Below are 19,663 nucleotides of genomic sequence, written 5' to 3'. Positions count from 1 at the left end.
TCGCGTGGGCTTAAGAGGTGGAGCGGGTGGAGCGTGGAGACTCGGCTCCGCCCCATCCACGTCGCGGACGGTGACGTCGAGTGTCGTGACGTCATCTCCCCGCGCCGGATCTACTGCCGAACACTTGGGTCCGCGTGGGGAGAGCGGCGGGGCCAGGCCGAGCGATGGCGCTCTTCCGGATCGCCAGGTAAGCAGGGCGCTTTGCAGGGCTGACGCCGGGCCGAGCCGGGCGCTGTGGGTTCGGAGGTCTGGCTGCCGGCGGGAACGTCTGGGACCCTTTTCTGTTACTGGCCTCGAAGATGTTCCCACCACCCTCCCCCCCCCCCACCACGATGGGAGAGGGGGCGGACCCAGGGAGGGGAAGGGACTGTGGTTGGGGAGAGGGAGAAGGAGGCATGCAGGAATGGGAAAGAGGGCAGAGCTGGGGAAGGGGCGGAGTCATAGAGGGAGAGGGGCGGGGTAGGAATTGGAAAGGGGCGGGTCTGGGGGCGGGGCAAGGAAGAGCAGATCGGGAAGAAGGGGAGGTGGAAAGATTGGATGGTCCCTCCCTTTCCACCCCCACCCTTGGGGTTCTAGATTCGATCCCATCCCACCTTTCTTAAGCACCTGCTTCTTCCCCAACTGGGAGTTTGTTCTATTGTTCAGATTCATTGGAGCCAGATTATAGAGGGCCTTGAATGCCAAGTGTAGCCTCAGAGTTTATTCAGTAATCAGCAGAGAGCCATTGAAGATTCTGGAGTTACGGAGATGTGATCAGAGCAGAGCTTAACCTGTCAGGAGGGTGGAGGATATAAATAACTGAGCTCTTAAAGTCAGGACGTCTTAGGCCTGAATCTGGTCCCTGGAACATGCTGGGTCTGTGACTGTGAGCAAGTCACTTGTTTTCTCTGAGACTCTGTTTCTTCTCCTGTGACATGAGAATGATAAGAGCACCTCCCTCTGGGTTGTGAGAATGAAATGGAATGATGCATGGGGAAGTACTTGGCAAACCTTCAGCCTGAATCTTCATCTCTTCTGCTGTGAAATGGAGTCGAGAACCTACCTCACAGTCGTAAAGATCACACGAGATGATGCATGTGAACTTTAAAACCTGCACACTTAAAGTGGACAAACTTTAAAGCAACATATATATGCCATTTCCTTTTTAACATAATGAAAGGAAGCAGGAGGTGGCAGAGAGTGCTCTGGCCTGCAGGAAAACTTGGGTTCACAGCTTATCTTAGACACTAGCGGTGTGACCCTGGGCAAGTCACTTAACCCCAATTGCCTCAAAAAAATTTGATGATGATAATGATCATAATAATAGCTGACATTTACATAGTGTCTACTATGTGCCAGGCGATGTGCTGAGCACTTTACAGTATTTTCTCATCTGATCCTCCCAACAACTCTGAGGGGGGAGGTGCTATTATTATAACCATTTTACAATTGAGTAAACTTAGGCAAACAGAGGTTAAGTGACCTGCCCAGGATCCCACAGCCAATAAGTTCCTGAGGATAGATTTGAATTCAGGTCTTCCTGACTCTGGGTTTAGGGCTCTATCCACTTCCTGGGTCACCCACTAGGCCTTGGGTGTTTGGCTTCACCTCCCTGGGCCTCAGCTTCCTCATGTGTGAAATTGAGGGGGTCAGACTGGATGACCTCCAAGGTCTCTTCTAGCTCTGACAGTCTCTGATAATATGATTGGAGCAGAGGGGGATTGTAGTTACACCAGTTTAGGGAGTGGGGATAGATAACAAAGATGTGAACAGGGTGGTAGCTCTGGGAGTGAAGAGAGATGGGAAGGTAGACTAGAAAGGACTTGGTGAATAACTGTAGCAAGGATTTGTGACTCCAGGATGTTTTTTGCCCATATTTAAAGAGGTGGATGAAGATTCCATGAATGGGAAGAGGGGAGTTGGGAAGAGGGTCTGGTTTTTGAGGGAAGATGATGCATTTAAGAGCACACTGAGGCTAGTCTGAAGAAGAGAAGACTGAAAAAGACGTGATGACTGTCTTGGAGTATTTGAAAGGCTTTCATTTCATGCTGCTTGGCGCCAGAACAGAGAACTAGGAAGAACAGGCAAAAGTTTATAGAGAGACAGGTTGCCCCTCGACCTCAGGATAAACTTCCTGACAATTCCAGCTCTCCCCGAGCAGCATAGATTGCTTCAGGAGGTGGTAGGGCCTCCTCACTGGACATCTCCGAGGAAAGGCTGGATATGGGACATAAGGGATGGTGGAGGCAGTATTCTTATTTGGAAACTGCTTGGACTTGATGGCTTCCAAGGTGCCTTCCACTTGCTGAACCAGTATTAGTAAGTTTGAGGTGCTAGAGCAACATCTTGGTGGAGATGCCCAATGAGCATTTGGAAATATGGATCTATAATTCAGAAGAATGCTTGGGGCTTTAAATGTCGAACTGGGAATCATCTGCAGAAGAGGCCATAGTTAAAACCAGAAAGAGGCAGCTTCATATAGCAGAAAGAGCCCTGGCTCTGACGTCAGTCCACAGACCTGGGTTTGAACCCCATCTCTTGTGTGACCTTGGGCATGTGACTTTACCTTGCCGGGCTTCAGTTTCTTCATCTGTAAAATGAGAGGGTTGAGTAAAAGTGAGTAAAATCTATAAAAGGGGAGCCAGACCAAAGCCCAGCCTTGGGGACCACCCACCATAAGGACATGGGACGCAGAGAAGGAGGAGAGTCCTGCGTCCTGGAAACCGAGGGAGAAGAGAGTATCGAGAAAAACCAGGAGGGCACACCAACATCAGACGCTGCCTGCTGCCTAGAGGCCGACAAAGAGGAGGTCATGCGAGGTGTCCTGTGATCAAACAGCAGCACCATGGACCAGGGCGTCTTGGCTTCACATCGCCCCATAACTCTGACAGATCACGTTCCCTCTCCTCCATCCCCTCCTCCAGAATGTGATGGAGATCCAGACAGAGCATTCCAGGGAAATGCAAGGAAGGCTTTAGGGAGATGGCTGAACCTAGGCCAGGCCTCGAAGGACCAGAATAGAGGAGGGAGCTGATAGGCCAGCACCCCCAGGGGCTCCTCCTTCCCCCTCACCCACAGCCTCTGAGCAGTAGCCAGGTCCTGGCCCTTCTGCTTCCACATCTGCCCCCTTCTCTCCACTTACAGTGCTGGTCCCCCTGATTCAGGCCCACATCCCCTTTACCCTTTTACTGCTGGAATAGCCTCCTACCTGGCCTCCTTGCCTCCATTCTCTCCCCTCCCCAGTTCATCTTCCACACAGCTGCCAAAGTCATGTTCTTCATGTGCCAGTCGCATCCATGGCCCAGGTGAGCATGGACAGGCTGTACCCTGCACTGGCAGAGGGGATGCCCAGATATATGAGGACCATTAGAGCAATGCATCCATCTGACCACTTCACCCCTCTGCTCAAAAACCTTCTATGGCTCCCATTTCCTCCATGAGAAAATACATGGACTTCTCAGCCTGGCATTCAAGGCCCTCTACCTGTCCAGCCATATTTCAGCCACCCAACCCCACCCTGTGCACCTCCCACTCCGGCTACATTGGACTGCTGCCATGCACATACCTATCCTGCCCCGACTCCATGCCTGGAGTGCCTCGCCTCATCTCTGCCCATCCAATTGACCTCCCTTCCAGGCTGAGCTCAGGAGCCCGCTCTGCCTGAAGTGCCGTGGTGTTTGTCTCTCCTTTTGTCCCCATGGTACTTTGCCTGGCGTTTGTTTTAACCACTGGGGCACATCATCCCTTCATGGATTACATGCTCCCTGAGGATGGAGACCGCCATTTTTCATCATTGTACCTCACACAGGGCATGTAGCAGTTGCTCTGTTTGATGAAGTGAGCCAGAAGGAGGGATGTGGAGGGGAGTCAAGTAAAGGGAGTCTGGAAAACCAGAGCCTCGTGTCACACATTGGCACTGCCCAAAGCACGTGGCCTGTGTGCCTCCTCTGACCCCGTAGCATCCTGGGGAGGTTGGTGTTGCCCATGTTCCATCTCACAGATGAGGAAATGGAGGCCCAGACGTGTCTGGCCGCCCACCTGTCACCACTGAGCTGGCAAGGATTGTAGTGGAAGCTCAAAGCAGTATCCCTGGCTTTAAAGCAGTGCTGTGTCTCCTCCTCCCCATGCCTGGGAGGTCCTGGAAAGCCAACCGACCATGTGCATCTTGTTCCATGGATGTTTGGGAGTTGCTGAAGGCTTCAGAGTCAAGGAGTAGATGTGGTCGGACCTGGGCAGGTGTTAAATCACTTTGTATGAAGGATAGATTAGAAAGGGAAGAGGGTGAAGGCCAGGAAAACCGGTTGGGAGACTGTTCTGATAGCCTGGTCAAGACTGAGGGAATAGGGATGAATGGGAAAGGAGGGAATGGATGTCAAGGTGAGACTGACCAGGCCCAGCAACTGCATGGATGACTCCTTTAGCCTTGTGAGCCCTCCCTCCAGCCTTCTTGGGGCCAGAAAAAGAGGGGCAGCCTGGAATATGGCAAAGACAGCATCCGATAAGCATCATGGTGTCAGGAACCTCACCTTGGACCTGGAGTCAGCCCACTAACACTCCAGGCCCACTTGGCTGATTGCCCGTGAGATCCTGGGCAGGTGTCCTTACATCTCGGAGCCTCGGTTTCCTTCTCTGTAAAACAGAGATACCAGTAATCTTCCCACACACATACACACTATCTTAAAGGAGTGTTGGGAGGAAGTGCTTTAGAAGGCACCACATCAATGAGCTCTGTCGTGTTGTCCTGGAATTCTCTGTGTTGAAGGTCATGGGTTTAGTTGTGAATTAGGTGTAATTGGATTTATTGCTGTAGTTTGTGGTAATTTATTTGAAAAATCAAGGTCAGAGAACAGAAACAATTGACTAGACTGACCAGGACATAAGACTGATTCCCTCCACACCTCCACCATCCCCGGGTATTCTGGGTTAGGGCCTGGCCCAGGCACTGATGATTTCCTTTATCCCAGATACGAGGAACCAGAAAAGGTGACTAGTACTGAGGACCGGGCCCAGGTGCTCCTGCAGAGGCTCCAGGTGCAGGCCCGGGAGCGGCAGCTAAAAAAGCAAAAGCAGCAAGAGGCTAAGGCAGAGACCAGATCCCCTGGGGACAAGACCCCAGGACCTCCGGGGCCTGCAAAAGTTACCCCGAGTCCTCCAGCCCCGGAGGAGCCTACACGAAAAGCCAAGAAGAGGAAATGGGGGGATGGGAGCCCCCCCAGGTTAGAAAAATCGGAATCAGAGCCAGACCCTGAGTCCAGCCAAAAAGAGACCTGCAGCCCCAGGAAGCCAAAGGGGAAGAAGAAAAAGAAAACAGGGAAGAAGAACTCAGAAGCTGCTGCAGGTGAGTGAAACCCCAGCCAAGATGGCGCCAGGGAGCTGGGATCCCAATGGGGGCAACATCAGTTACATTGATGGGCTACACGTGTGCTGGAGGAGGATTAACGCAGTTTGTCTCTCTCACACCCCCTCACCCCAATTCCCACTTTTTCAGATAAAAGCAGTGAAGAGCAAAGAAAGGAAAAGGACTCCGTGGGGGCCTCAGAGCCCTCGGGAGAGGCCAATGAACACCCACTTATTCTGGGAGTGCCGGCCAAGCAGGCCCTTCCCAAGGTAGGCCAGTGGCAGCAAGTTCTAGCATCTGGGATGTCAGCGTTCTGCTCCCAGCACAACTCACTGGCCTTTGCCAAGGGTCTTGTGGTGTTAGCCAGTGGAGTGAGGTTTGTGGGGGGATGGCATTGAGTTGGTGAAGTGCCTCTGGGTATAGGGAGGTGGGAGTGTGCCTTACAAGCCCCCTGGCCTGGTCTTAGCTTTATTTTCCCCTCCCTTCTTTACTAACCTGTCACTCTCTTCACAGGTCCAGCCTTTCTTACCCAAGTGGCTTGCTGAACCCAGCCGAGTCCAGAAGAGTGTCAAAGATGACCTCATCCCAGTCGAGGCTATCCCTGGAATCCATCCTTGCCTACAAAAGAAATTAAAGACGAATGGCATCTTGTCCTATTTTCCAAGTAAGCCCAAGGCCAGGATCTGCCCCCTCAGCAGCCAGGCCCCTCCTGACCCTCACCCCCAGCCATGCTTCTCTGAGGCCTCAGGCTGTCTGTTATGGAAAGTGTTGCCCCACACAGCCTTCCCTGAAGGCACACGTGGTGGTCTGGGGCTGCCATGACCACTTGCCCTTTAGTTGGCCTGTGTCTCGATGGCCACGGTAGCCCCCAGACGGGCCGTAGAGTCTCCGGGAGGGGGCCCTGACGCAGACAGACGACAGGAGGCAGGGCAGCCCCTTCTCTTCTGGCCCTAAGGAAGTCCCCCCCCTAGGACCGGGGCCTTCCTCTCTCCATCAGCCTGGGGCGGCGGGTTGACCTCGGCCACATCGCTGTCTTATGGCTTCTTTGCCATCTGCTTGAGCAAATGCTCCTTGGCCTTCAGGCCGGGTTCCAGTCTCACTCATCCCGGGTAGACGGGAATGGCTCTGGGGGTGTCCGTCCTAACACTGGCCCCTCCAGCACTGAAAAGCAGTGGGACGGTGGCCCCCGCACAGAACCTCCCCAGGCCTCGGTGGGACTGTCACCTCTCGCACCCACTTTGCAGGATTGTTGAGAACCCTCTGAGATAGGGTGTATTTAAAGGGCTTTGGAGATGACCCGGTGACAGATGAGTATCAGCTACTGTTTCTGTCATCGTCATCATTGACCGATCCTCCATCCTGTTTTCTCCTCTGTCCAGTTCAGGCAGCAGTGATTCCTGCCCTCCTGGAGAGTGCATCCCACGGATTCCTGGTGGCCAGGGGTGGCTACCAGCCCAGTGACATCTGTGTGTCTGCCCCAACAGGCAGTGGGAAAACACTGTCCTTCGTCATCCCTGTGATCCAGGTAAACTGGCTGGTCTGGGGGGTCGACAGATGGGATCGCCAATGCCCCACCTGACTGCAAGTCCTGAATGAAGGGGAAGGAGCTCAGCTGTGGGGTCAACAGCTGGGCAGCCTCTGTGAGGGACTGTGGCTGAAGAGGCCTCTGGCTTGGGGCCTTGCTCTGTCTGTCTACAGGTCCTGTTGGAGCGCGTAGTGTGTCATATACGGGCCCTGGTGGTGCTGCCGACAAAGGAGCTGGCCCAGCAGGTTGGTACTCCCTCACTTTCTCTGGTTTGCTGTGGCATAGCCTGCTGCCTGGGACAGAAATGACTCCAGGCTGTGAGCTGAGCTTGGCCCAGAAGAGCCCAGGGCTTCTCAGCCTGGGGTCTGTAGGTGCCCACCTCCCTTGGGGCTCTGTGGTTCGGTTTCAGGGAGTCCATGAAGTTGGATGGGGAAAAAGTACGTTTTTGTTTCAGTCTAATCAGTTTCCATCATCATCCTGTGTATTTTATTGTATTTTATTCTAAAGCATTCTCAGAAGGGTGCCTGCTGTTCTGCCCGGTTTCTTTGGGGGGGAGTATTGCCCTTGTGGCAGACAGGGCTGGCTGCTCATGGAGGGAGCCAACCCCTGGCCGCATTTGTCTTGGGGGGCTTTGTGTCCACCGAGCCCCGCTCTCGTTCACAGTCGACTTTTGGGGACCGCAGGCCCTCAGCGGAGCTGACTATTGGCGGCTTTTATTAAGTGCCTGCTCGGTGCTGAGCATTGAACCGGATGCTGGGGGTGCAAGTAGGAGAGGCTGAGGGGCAGACAGTCCCCTGTGCCTGCTAGTGCTGACCCTGCCCCTCCCTCCAGGTGAGCAAAGTGTTCAACGTTTATGCCGATGGCACGGCCCTGCGCATCGCCCAGATCACTGGCCAGAAATCTCTAGCGAAGGAACAGGAGATCCTCATCCAGAAGACGTAGGTTCTATCGCATCCACTGCCTCCCCGTGTCGGGCCCCTGGGCTGGTGGAGCCAGCCCTCTCTCCCTGGCCGATGTGGCCAGGCATGTCCCAGGCCTTTTCAGCTCCTGGCCCTCCACTGTTTGCCCCTTGTGTGGCTGGTCTTCCTCCCACACTGAACGCGCTCCGCCGTGTCTGTGGCCCTCTCGCAGATGGCAGGCTCCTGTGGGAGCCTTTTAGGGAGCTTAGCCCATGAAAGCGTGCTTAGGGTGAAGGGTAGACACCAGCCCGTGCCTTTCTAGGGAGGGGGTTAGGATCATGGGAGAGGTCTGGGGCTAAAGAGTGGGCCTCCCAAGGCAGATGGGGAGGAGGAGGGAAGCCCCTGCCATCTTGAACCAGGCCTGGTCTCCAGAGTGACAGTGTTGTGTGATGTTGCAGGGACTCTGGGTACTGCAGCCTGGCAGACATCGTCGTGGCCACCCCTGGCCGCCTGGTGGACCACATCGATCAGACGCCAGGATTTAGCCTCAGGCAGTTGCGCTTTCTGGTAAGGCAGCTCAGCCCCAGGACCTGGCCTGTCGGCTGCAGGCCCAGCTTGGGTCGTGCCTGGGCTTCTGTCTACTGACTGGCCCGGCTGGGTATGAATACCAGAGGGCCCAAATCCTCACCGAGGACATTGTTCCCTGTTGGTTGTTTGGCAGGGGGAAGGCACGGGGTGGCTGGGGGAGCTCGGTGCTTGTGAGCTGGAGCTTGGGGGGAAGCAGGGGCGCTGTTGACCAGAAGCCTCCCCCAGGTCCTCTGAGCATGGCCACCCCCCTACAGATCATTGATGAAGCCGACCAAATGATTGACAGCATGCACCAGTCCTGGCTGCCGCGGGTGGTGAAAGCAGTTTTCCATGGCGACAGTGCCCCCGGCTCCAGCCCACTCTTCCAGAGACTGGAACCCAAAGCCATAACGGCTGCCAGGTACCAGGCTAGGTCTTCTCCACCCACCAACTGCTGTACCCGTCCTGCCCCCACCTCCTGAGGAGAACGGGACCGTGCACGATGGGTCGTTTTTACTGGACAAAGTTTGTCACCTAATCCTGCTCATGGTGGAGATTCCCCTTGTTAGTGTGGGGAGAAACTTGGAAGAAAGACCCCGCAGAGCAAGGCCTGGCATGTTGCCATCCATCTCCAGACCCGTGGGCGGTGGGCGGCGGGCAGCGCCCTCCCAGGACCTGCACAGACCCTCTGCCCTGTCTCTTTCAGCACGAGCCAGCCCCAGATGCCGCTCCAGAAGCTGCTGTTCTCCGCCACTCTGACTCGGAACCCCGAGAAGCTACAGGAGCTGGGCCTCTACCAGCCCCGGCTCTTCTCCACCGGCCTGGAGAACCAAGGAGCCACAGCCCAGCCAGGGACTGAGCAGGATGGGGAGGGGAAGTATACCTTCCCTGCAGGGCTCTCGGTGAGAGTGGGCCATGGGAGGAGGCCAGAGGGAGGGGGTCAGAGGGAGGGGGTCAAGGTCGGCCACCCTGGCAGGACTCCAAGGGGAAAAGAAAAGAGTCAAGGCAGCTTAGGAGAGTGGGTGGTGCTTCCCAGATCACCCAGCAGGCCTCATCAAGCGCCCTCTCTGTCTCCCACAGCATTTCTACGTGCCCTGCACTCTCAACTCCAAGCCCCTGGTCATCCTGCACCTGATGCGCAATATGAAGTTCTCCCGGGTTCTGTGCTTCACCAACTCTCGGGAGCACTCCCACAGGTGAGGGTCCAAAGCGGGAAAGAGGGCACGAGAGGGGCCGTCAGGGTGGGTGCACTCCCCGCTAGGCTCTCCCTTCCCTTCTCTGCAGGTTGTTCTTGCTGGTCAAGGCCTTTGGGGGGGTCTCTGTGGCTGAGTTCTCCTCCAGATTTGGACCTGGCCAGAGGAAGACGATCCTGAAGCAGTTTGAACAGGGCAAGATTCAGCTGTGAGTACTGTGCAGGGAGGGAGGTCAGAGGATCGAGGGCAGAGGGTGCAGAAGGGTTGGCTGCTGGCTGGGGGATCCTGCTGGGAGGCAGGTGCCCACGTGCTCCTGTTCCCTCACTGTGCGTCCTTAAGACTGCAGCCCCGCTGAACACCCACCCCACCCACCGTGGTGGCACAAGGCAGCACAGGACCAGTGAACCAAGCCTGTGCCATGGGCTGCTCAGCACCCAGCCTGTGGGGTGAGGCAAATGGACTGGTGTTTCTTCCCTTGACCTCGTTACAGTCTCATCAGCACAGACGCCACCGCGCGTGGTATTGATGTGAAGGGCGTGAAGCTTGTCATCAACTATGACGCACCACAGTACATCAGGACCTACGTGCATCGGTGAGGGCCGGGCAGGGCAGGGGCCGGGGGTGGGATATCTCTGCCCCCCTTCCTTGGGCGTTTCTAGCTATTCGCATCACTCACTAACCCTGAGCCAGAATGACAGATGCCTGCCTCCTGTTGTATCTGATTGCAGGGTGGGCAGGACAGCCAGAGCTGGGAATCCTGGGCTGGCATTCACTCTGCTCCTGAAAGTGCAGGTGAGTCCCACGGGGTATGGGTCCTGGGAGGGAAGAATCTACTCCTCATAGCTAGAGACCATTGCCCTGTGGGGAATGGCGCGAGGGAAGGAAGGCCCACTTCTCCCCCGCCTGCGCCCTTCTCTTCTGCAGGAGCAGAAATTCCTTCAGATGCTGAGGGAGGCAAGAGCTCCAGAGCTGGACAGGCATCTGATCCGGAGTGAGCACCTCAAGGCCCTGGTGCCCCAGTATGAGGAGGCACTGTCTGAGCTCCAGAAAACCATTCGGGTAAGGATGCAGGGTGGGCATGGTGGGCCTCGGGGTGCCAGCTTCCCGGGCCGGAGGAGCCGGGTATGACACACTTCATAACTGCCCGGGCTTAAGAGCCCTAGCTACTACTGTGCCCAAGGTCTGGGGTCCTGGGGGTTCAGCAGAAAAGGAGCACAGACCCATGGGGCGATGAATGCCCCAGGGGGGCAACCGAGGAGAGCCACAAAGCCTGTGTATCCAGCACTGCCCAGAAAGAAGGGCTGTTCTTGCCCACCTGGAAAGGCCCAAGCAGGAAACATAGTTCCCCAGGGAGAACCACCAAAGGGAGCAAGAGAGGCCAGCAGGCCTGCTGGGTTAGTCTCCTAGCCAGGAAGGTTCCACAGCATGCTTTTCTGTGGAGACCCGATCCCTGCCTTCTTTTCTCACCCTGGCTTTTGTCCTCACAGAATGAATGGAGGCAAAAGAAGGCCTGAGTCTGGCAGGGGATGGATGGTGTGTGCGGGGCTAAGCCCAAGGAGGCCTTGTGGGAACAGGATACAGAGCTGCTGATCCACTGGGCCTTGGGGACCGGCGTGCGCCTGCTGCCACCAATAGGCACAGACTGAGGACTCGATCACCGGAACTGCCTCCTGATAATGAGCCACTGAGCCCAGCGATGGCTGGGCCACCAACCAAAGCAGGGATGGGCTAGGAGACTTGAATTTTAAAAACTAAACAGTCTTTCCACTTGTTTTGATAGAAACAAGTACAGATCTCAAGTGCAGTGAGACAGTGGGGTGCATCCAGGCTGGTTCTGGAGGACTGTAGAGGAGGGGACATTCTCCCAGCCAAGCAATGGCAAACACCCTGCACACCTGAACTTCAGCAACCAGTGCTGCTGGGGGTCAGAGATCAGGGAGGTGGTCGAGACTTTCACAGAGACAGGGTCAAGGGACTTCAGAAATGGAAACCACATCTCTCCTATCGGAGACGAAGTGAAGTGATTAAGGCCATCAGACTGGATTCAGGCCGACTGTGAACCCCTTGTCAATGAGTGCCTACCACACACAAGGAGTTCTGGGCAAGGGGCAGGCCGGCATTGTTCCCGTCTGAGTGAATCCCTGGGTGCTGCCTCTAGACTGTTTATTCATGATGAGCTTCTAACAGTACAAATGTTACCATGCACACCATATTAAATTGGAAAGAATGCCACCAGCTATACAAATGTACACTTTATTACGCTCTCTGTTTGGTAGGGTACATCACAATTCCATACAATCCTACATAGCAAGTACGAGCGTCCACATTCGTGAGTAAGTTATACTTGGCCCTGCCTTCCTAGTGCCAGTCGACCACTGGGAGAGAGAAAGATTTTTTTTTTAAGTTAAGAAAGGTGTTTCCCTCTTTGCTGATTGGCGGATGGGCCACAGAACCAACTGCCTCTGGCAGACCACACAGTATTTGCACAGGACACGGAGCTGAATGTTCCAAAGGAAATGCAAGCTAACTTGGCATCATTCTGAAGTGGGCACTAACACACCAGGGATTTGCAGAATGTTGTTCTTTTCATTGCCAAATTTAACAAACTCAAATGGCACCTTGCGCCTACCTCACTGCCCCTTTAGAAAGTCCTGAAAGATAAATGGGTAACACAGTGGTTTCACAGTCAGGGAAATGGGTAATCTGAGTGACCCAGAAAAGGGACACAGACCAGAAACCATTCCAGTCCCCAGGAGACCTAACAGTCTTGACCTGTACCAGAACCACTGGACCTGTCTTCCCTACTTGAAACTGAGAAGCCCATCTCTTTCATTGCCATTACATCTCACCTAATACCAATCCAATAATGTCATTTTTTTTTTTTTGGTGGGGCAATGAGGGTTTTGACTTGCCCAGGGTCACACAGCTAGTAAGTGTCATGTCTGAGGTTGGATTTGAACTCAGCTCCTCCTGAATCCAGGACTGGTGCTTTATCTACTGTGCCACCTACCTGCCCCCCATGTTGTCATATCTTTAAAGTTGTTTCATAATGTAAAAAATGCTTTTATTTTTAATTAAACGACCACCAAAATATCAAATAATCCCACACTGCAGAAAAAAAAAATACTTTTAGAAAGTCCACTTGATGAAATGTAATGGAAAAATCCTTATCACTGTCACATAAGCCACAGTCAAAGTAAAGAGCAGGACCAAATTTAAGAGGAGCTCCTTGGGCCTCTTCCATAAGCAAGCTTTATTTTCAAAAGGTTCCTCTGTGGATAAGTCTTAGGACCGTACATTATATAGTATCGTTTCTTAAACACGAGGCAAGCTCCTTTAGGACAGTAATAGATTGTGACCTCATCCTCCAAACATCTACCTGAATATACATTCATTATTCACTTTAGTAAAATAATCATATAAAAGTGTATTCTTTGCACAATTCGGAATTCATCTTGAGTTTTGTTTACTTTCCTCTCTTCCCCAGCTGAAGGCTGAATAGATTTTATACTGAACACAGAAACATCACAAAAGCAAATGAAACTTAAATTAAACCCCAGCAGTTAAAAATTCTCCCAAACTGGAAGTATCAAACTAGACAAATAGGAAATTCTCCGAGATACAAAATGAATACTCCTTTTACAAAAGGGTTACAGTTTTTACTATACATAGAACTAGGATCAACACACTCATTACATTCCAAGAATAACCATAATCACAAAGTGAAGAATGAAAGCAAACGCGAGCGCACACACACGCACACACACACGCACACACAGCTTCAGGAAATGTACACAGAACTACCAACAGTTCCAAAGAATTACAAGAACAGACAATGAACTTTTGTTAAAATCTTCACTATACATCCAGATTCAATTCAACAGACATTTATTAGGCACCTACTAATGTGCAAAGCAGTGCGGGCGCAGACGGTCACACTGAAGGACAATGGATTGAAGAGATCACATCACACCCAGACCTGTTCTAGGAGGGAATGCTTGTGGAAAGGCAAGGCAGCCAATTTTGCCCAGGAAGCTTACGGCCCAGGCCAGTCAGTCCTACATCTGAATGGACAAAATGGCCTATGACATTAAGGGCTGCCGTGTCGGACCATCCACTCTAAGAGGGCAGAGAATGTCTCTGACAAGCTCTATGGAACTCTTTTTTTTTTTTTTAGTGAGGCAATTGGGGTTAAGTGACTTGCCCAAGGTCACACAGCTAGTAAGTGTTAAGTGTCTGAGGCCAGATTTGAACTCAGGTCCTCCTGACTCCAGGGCCGGTGCTCTATCCACTGCGCCACCTAGCCGCCCCTCTATGGAACTCTTAAATGGAAGGGACAGATGTCGTTCACATCAATACTTAGAAATAATGGTCCAATAAGAACAAGGGTCATCTCTTAAAAAGTAGGATTTTGCCAATTTCCTCCTAAAACCTGTGAGTTTGGGGTACAGGTAGAGATTAAAATGTAACTTTTTAAAGGTGTTTTAAGATAACTCTTGTTCCCCGGCATTTCCAAATTCTCTCTGGCTGCCTGTATTCAGGCACCTTTCAGTTGGATTTAGGTAGTGCCTTCAATCTGACTGCAGACATCCGCATCTGCCCTTTGGATTGCTGACTCTGCCCGTCCGAGGCTGGAGGGACCTGTCCAGGGTTGGGTCCCCCTGAGACCTGCAGCTGTGGTGTGGCAGGGGTCACGACTTGCTGCTGTACAAGCTTCTGCTGAGCTGCCTGAGGAGCCACTGTCGTTGCAGGAAGCACTTGTACTTGGTGTGGGCCGGCCGCAGTCTGGGACATCGTCACGGTGTGTGGTTGAGGCTGAACCTAAAGATTTGAGGGGACAGGACAAGTCGATGGTTGTACATTGAAAGGCTTGGGCCCAGAGTCTATTTGCTCCCTCTGAAGAGAGAATAAGCAGCACAGGCCCTGCCATCACCCTCACCAAGACCAAATCTCATTTACTAGCCCTTATACCTAAGTACCATTTGCCAATAGTCAAGAGGATGACAATACACAAAGAAACTGGGCACCAACACTGGCTGCCGTGGTCTGCTGCTCCCACTGAGCCCCCCAAATAATTAGGTCCTTCAACTTAGCTCAAGATGCAATGCCTCTCACTCCCAAGATAAATTAAGACTGTGTCTATCTGCTACTGAATCTATTTGGGGATCTGACATCAAGACTACTGAAAACGCCACACAGATGAGTACTTCATCTGGTGTTCTTCACCACTTAAGACACTTAAGCCTACAGTGAAAATAACAACTTAAAAGAAATCTGGACAACTGACCTTCAAATGTTAGCAAGTGTGTCTTCAGACTTATTACTCTGCTTTAATAAATGGCAGCAAAACACAGCTTGGGACTATTACTTAACATTTATTGAATGTTAATACTATTCTAGAGGCTGTACAATAAAAGCCATGGTTCCTACCCCAAGGACTTCCAATCTACAATGGAAACATGAAACAGAAGGCAAACGAAACAGGTGAAGTCCAATAGGAAAACCAATGGCAAGAGCACAGCATGCGGCAGTTCAGAGTCCCCATTACTGACCTTCTGAAAAGCCTTGCCCAAAGAAGTTTTGAGGAGAGGTTTGAATAAGGGAAAGAAAAGTAGTTTGCCAGATGGGAATGGGAAGACTATTCCCAGAGCAGGGAATGACATGGAGGAAACAGACCCAAGAGTGGGAGAATGGAGCCAACACGAGAGGTGGGAAGTGGGGAGGCTGGGAAGGAAGCAGCGTGGAAGAGCAACAACTGGAACATAGAATGAGCTTCGGTAATGGAATGAACCTTGTGGACAAAGACAATGGTCAACTCCCTTCAGTCATTTCTAAAACTTACCTGCTGGGAAACAGAGACCATCTGTTGAATATTGGTCACTGTTGTTTGTTGCTGAACAACTTGAGGAATCTTTGCGACCTTGAAGAAGCATGAGGGCAGGTTAATACAATAAGAGAACAGGAACTTCAAAGTAAGAGGGGGCTCTAGAGGCCGATAAGGCCACCCTGTGCCTGAGGAGGAATTCCCTGTGGATATCCCTGAAGAGGGGCTGTTTAGCCTATGTAAAGGACAGTGATAGAGGACTTCCTTACAGCCCCATCCCCTCTGGCCCTGCCTCTGAACCTGACTTCCCTGTCTCTACTCCTGGGACCCAGATCTCAAAGCCAAGTGATGGGAGGAGTCCTCAAGACCCTGTGCCTGGAAGGTAAGGTCATTCCGATGGGCACAATTTGCCCCTCACTGAGGGGGTGCAGTGATGCCACTGTCATACCTGTATTGGGGCTGGCACTTGCTGAGCTCCTGTGGGCTTTGGGGCCTGGGACAAAGGTGTCGTCAGGAAGTGGGTTTTACTGCTGGGCTGAGGAGCATAAGCCACTTTCTGCTGCTGGACAGTAACTTGCTGTGCACTGATCTAGAGGACAAAACAGCAGTGTTCAGAGGAGCTTCTGGGACATATGTAATGTAGCAGTGATTATAATCATAGGCCAGAGAGCCTACTCACAATAATGTCAAATCTACATTTCTAAATTAAAGACTTGATCTGGAAAGAAAAGCAAAAGTCAAAAATATGACAAACACCAATGAGAGTTATTTAAACTCTGACTCCATGCAAGTGTAGTGTAAATATGCACAAAAGAAAAGGTGGGAAGGACAGAGGGAGAGAGGGAGGGTGTGGGTTAAGAGAAAGAAAAGAGCACCGGCCCTGGATTCAGGAGGACCTGAATTCAAATCCAGCCTCAGATACTTGACACTTACTAGCGGTGTGACCCTGGGCAAGTCACTTAACCCTCATTGCCCCGCAAAAAAAAAAAAAAAGAGAGAGAGAGAGAGAGAGAGAGAGAGAAAAGGGAGAGAAATGAGGGGGAAGAGGGGGGGTAAAAAAGAGGAGAGAGAAGGGAAAGAAGAGGGAGGGAAGGAGAGAGAAGAAAAGGGGAGGAAAGAGGGAAGAGAGATTGAAAGAAGGGACAGAGGGAGATTAGAGAAAGAGGGGCCCGAAGGAAGCCTGCGGGTTTTCCTGGGAATGGAACAAACTTCTCATTATGCAGTCAAATTCACAGCCTCTGCCCCAGGTTAGAAGTCCATACCCCAGGTCCATCAAGGGGCTCAGAGAATGACTCTACCTTTTGCTGGACAGTAGCTTGATTCTGCGGGTGAATGATTTTCTGCTGCTGGTGGTTCTTGAGTTTCAGAAGCTGTTGCACATGCAATGGCTGAGCCACTACTGTGGGTCCTACACAAGAAAAACAACCATGGCAGTCAGTGTGCAAGAATGCCAGGCACTATCACAGGAGGTGGGTTTTCTCTAGCATTTTGCTCATCTGTTCAGAAAATGGGAACTGAAACCAACTCCTGAGCAGGAAAGCCAGAGGCGAGGCCTTTCTTTCTTCCCACATCTCCCTACCCTAGGCCTGGCCTTTCCATTGGTTCTGTCTCCCATTCTTAAGAGAGCAAAAGGTCAGCAGGCCAAGGACCAGAGTTACGACCACTTAAAGAAGGGCCTGAAATGAAGAAAGAAACAAAACCAACAAGCTCCACACAGAAGGGCTTTAATAAGCCTGATACAGATCATGAAACTGAGTCACTTCATATCCTAAACTAAGTGACCAAAAATGCCTAAAGATCCAGTCACGCACCTGTAACTTTCTGGGGCTGGCTGAGAGCCCCCCCAATTCCTGTCCTTGTCACTGTAACTGCCGGCGATGATGTCACAGGAGGTTTGGCAGCAGCTGCAGGGGCAGTCTGTCCTGGAGCTGGAAGCTGGGAAGTGGTCACACGGGTCTACACAAGAAGAAGCAAGGGCCACATTAGCCTCCCAATGCTTTGGATCTGTCGCAAGACTTAAAGGTTTGAATCAATCGCTCAACACATATTTAGGAAACTCCTACTATGTGCCAGGCACTGGACGAGCTTCTGGGGACACAAGACCAAAGACTAAAACAAGCCCTCCTCGCAGGAAGGGAGCACAAATTCTAACAAGAGAGATAACAAGTGCATATAAAAACACGTGCAGCATAAATAAGTACAACTATAGGCAAGGTGGCTAGATACAAGGTAGTCTAGGGGGACGACACTAGTAATTGGGGGGTTCAGGAAAGGCCTGGTCTGCGGATGATGCCCGAGCTACACCTACTCTGAGGCAGAATCGAGAAGTCAGTGCCATCAGCCATATGGAATAATGGCCAGTGCAAAGGCCCAAAGAGACAAGGCCAATTTGGGCACAAGCAGAGTCTACTTGAAAAGCTGCTCTGAGCATGATGATGATGAAGAACTCACAAGGCGAGTGACTTGGAGGTTGGCCACAGTGGTGCCGGCCAGCACTGCTCCAGGCCTGGGGGCCTGGACAGCAGTGATCTGGGGGGAAGGTGCTGGAGGCGGCAGTAGAGGGGGCATCGGAGGAGGTGCTGAAGCTGGCTGTGGTCCTGGCAGAGCTGGCTGTGGGGTTGTTGGCTGGGACGCCAGCTGCAGTTTATGCTTCTGCAATTTGATCAAGTGCTCCTACAGAGATGAATACATTCACTTTATTCTGTTTTACTAAGAGTTGCCACAGCTTATGCAATTCTGGGCATTTTCTCTCGTGTTGTTACTTATGATTACTTTGAAGGCCAAAAATTCAATAAATTGATCTATGCACCCACAACTCCATTAAAATATATGTGTGTGTATTTTTTTAAACACAATAGAGTTCATTGAAATCATACATGTTTTTGTTATTGTTGTTTGTCCTTCATTCTCAAAGAGAACCATGACATCAGAAGGTGATGTCATGACTTGCAAAGAATTGGATTTAAGTGAGGGAGGGCTGTGCAAAGTCACCAGCCTCACTCTCTCCTCTAGAGCCATCTGGGTCCAATGGCAAAATATACACCAGGATAGGGGGCAGCTAGGTAGCACAGTGGATAAAGCACCAGGCCTGGATTCAGAAGGATCTGAGTTCAAATCCAGCCTCAGAAACTTGACACTAACCAGCTGTGTGACCCTGGGCAAGTCACTTAACCCTCATTGCCTACCCAAAAAAAAAAAAAAAAAGCCCATAACCAACAAAATATACACCAGGATGACTGGAGATGGCCCCAGGTGTTTGAGGCTATTTGTATTAAGTGACTTAGCCAGGGTCACATAGGTAGTGTCTGAGGTGACATTTGAACTCAGGTCCTCCCAACTTCGGGACCAGTGTTCTATCCACTGCGCCACCTAGCTGCCCTATGTGTTTTTACATGATGAACAATAGAGACATTAAGACAAGATACCATATTGTTGTAGCTACATTGGTCTTAATATCACAAGGCAACTGATACTCATGGATATGAAATGGCTTCCTGTATCTTTAATCAGCAATAGTCAAAATAGGAAATGAACATTTTAACTGATTATGGAGTTTCAAACCTCTTCATGCCCTGCAAAATGGAATTTTTAACATTTGGTAAATGTATCTGATTTGTCTAATTGTTAAGGGCTAAAATTCTAGCTAGTCTGTCTAAAATATTTAATGAGTGGTCGCCAATAAATTATAAGCTTTAGCAAGAGTTAGACTTTTAAGCATTTATTAAGGAGAATAAGAATTTGGTAAAGAGAGAGAAAGGCCTAGATTCCTATCTATTAAAGGGAGAGCACATTTCTAGCTCCGCTCTCCACCAGAGTCCAGAGGAAAAAGCGCGAGACTGAGCGCCAGTCTCTTCCTTCCTCCTCCCACTAGCCCGCGTCACTTCCTGACTCCTGGTCTTGCCCTCAAAGACCTTCCCTTCATGGGCAGAACTCTTCTACAGTAAGTATCCAGCAGGTGGCGTTATTCCAATCGTTACATAATTAATGGTTTACCATATCAGCTGCTTAATGTATAGGAAACCTTCAATCAGCTGCAAACCCAGTCACGCTTAAAATGTTAACAGTTTTTCATTTTATGCAAATGTATTTATTACTAATCATTTTTGTTTTTTATCAACATGAGTGATGTTGATTTAATTTTAACCAGTATCTTTATCTCTGTCATCACAAAATATTGTTTTATTTATAAATGTGAAAGGTCCCCCGGGGCTCCATGGGTACCTTCACTATAATCCTATTCTGATGGCTCTGTGTAGTGTGGAGGTTTTCCCAAAGATGTGCTGGTAAATGTTTAGCCACCAGCTCTTTGGAGGAGGAGTTGGGGGTATGCACTCACAA

At 51.2% G+C, this 19,663-nt stretch overlaps 2 protein-coding genes across 5 annotated transcripts in view; one reads left to right on the top strand and one right to left on the bottom strand.

The window, feature by feature from the left end:
- The first annotated feature begins 26 nt into the window (after window positions 1-26).
- DDX51 (DEAD-box helicase 51) lies at window positions 27-11,740 on the top strand. The gene is made up of 16 exons (XM_043978693.1): window positions 27-187; window positions 4,944-5,317; window positions 5,468-5,586; window positions 5,831-5,981; window positions 6,697-6,842; window positions 7,016-7,087; window positions 7,674-7,780; window positions 8,200-8,308; window positions 8,584-8,729; window positions 9,015-9,210; window positions 9,389-9,504; window positions 9,593-9,709; window positions 9,992-10,093; window positions 10,230-10,293; window positions 10,426-10,560; window positions 10,989-11,740. The coding sequence occupies exons 1-16, from the start codon at window positions 165-167 to the stop codon at window positions 11,013-11,015; spliced, it is 2,004 nt and encodes a 667-aa protein (XP_043834628.1). The 5' UTR covers window positions 27-164; the 3' UTR covers window positions 11,016-11,740.
- The window catches only part of LOC122736436 (E1A-binding protein p400-like), a 128,170-nt gene continuing 120,245 nt past the window's right edge, over window positions 11,739-19,663 (bottom strand). For all 4 annotated transcript variants that reach the window (XM_043978679.1, XM_043978654.1, XM_043978661.1 and 1 more), the window contains 6 exons: window positions 17,777-17,998; window positions 17,137-17,281; window positions 16,624-16,733; window positions 15,774-15,914; window positions 15,344-15,421; window positions 11,739-14,322 (listed from right to left, as the gene is read on the bottom strand). In XM_043978679.1, coding sequence (XP_043834614.1) covers window positions 14,050-14,322; window positions 15,344-15,421; window positions 15,774-15,914; window positions 16,624-16,733; window positions 17,137-17,281; window positions 17,777-17,998 — 969 coding nt within the window. In that variant the 3' untranslated portion in view covers window positions 11,739-14,049. The remainder of the gene's footprint in view (window positions 14,323-15,343; window positions 15,422-15,773; window positions 15,915-16,623; window positions 16,734-17,136; window positions 17,282-17,776; window positions 17,999-19,663) is intronic.

This window comes from Dromiciops gliroides, chromosome 1 (genome assembly GCF_019393635.1).
Source record: "Dromiciops gliroides isolate mDroGli1 chromosome 1, mDroGli1.pri, whole genome shotgun sequence".
Taxonomy (NCBI): domain Eukaryota; kingdom Metazoa; phylum Chordata; class Mammalia; order Microbiotheria; family Microbiotheriidae; genus Dromiciops; species Dromiciops gliroides.
The sequence above is the reverse complement of the archived record's forward strand: the minus strand, read 5'-3'. Positions and strand labels throughout refer to the sequence as shown.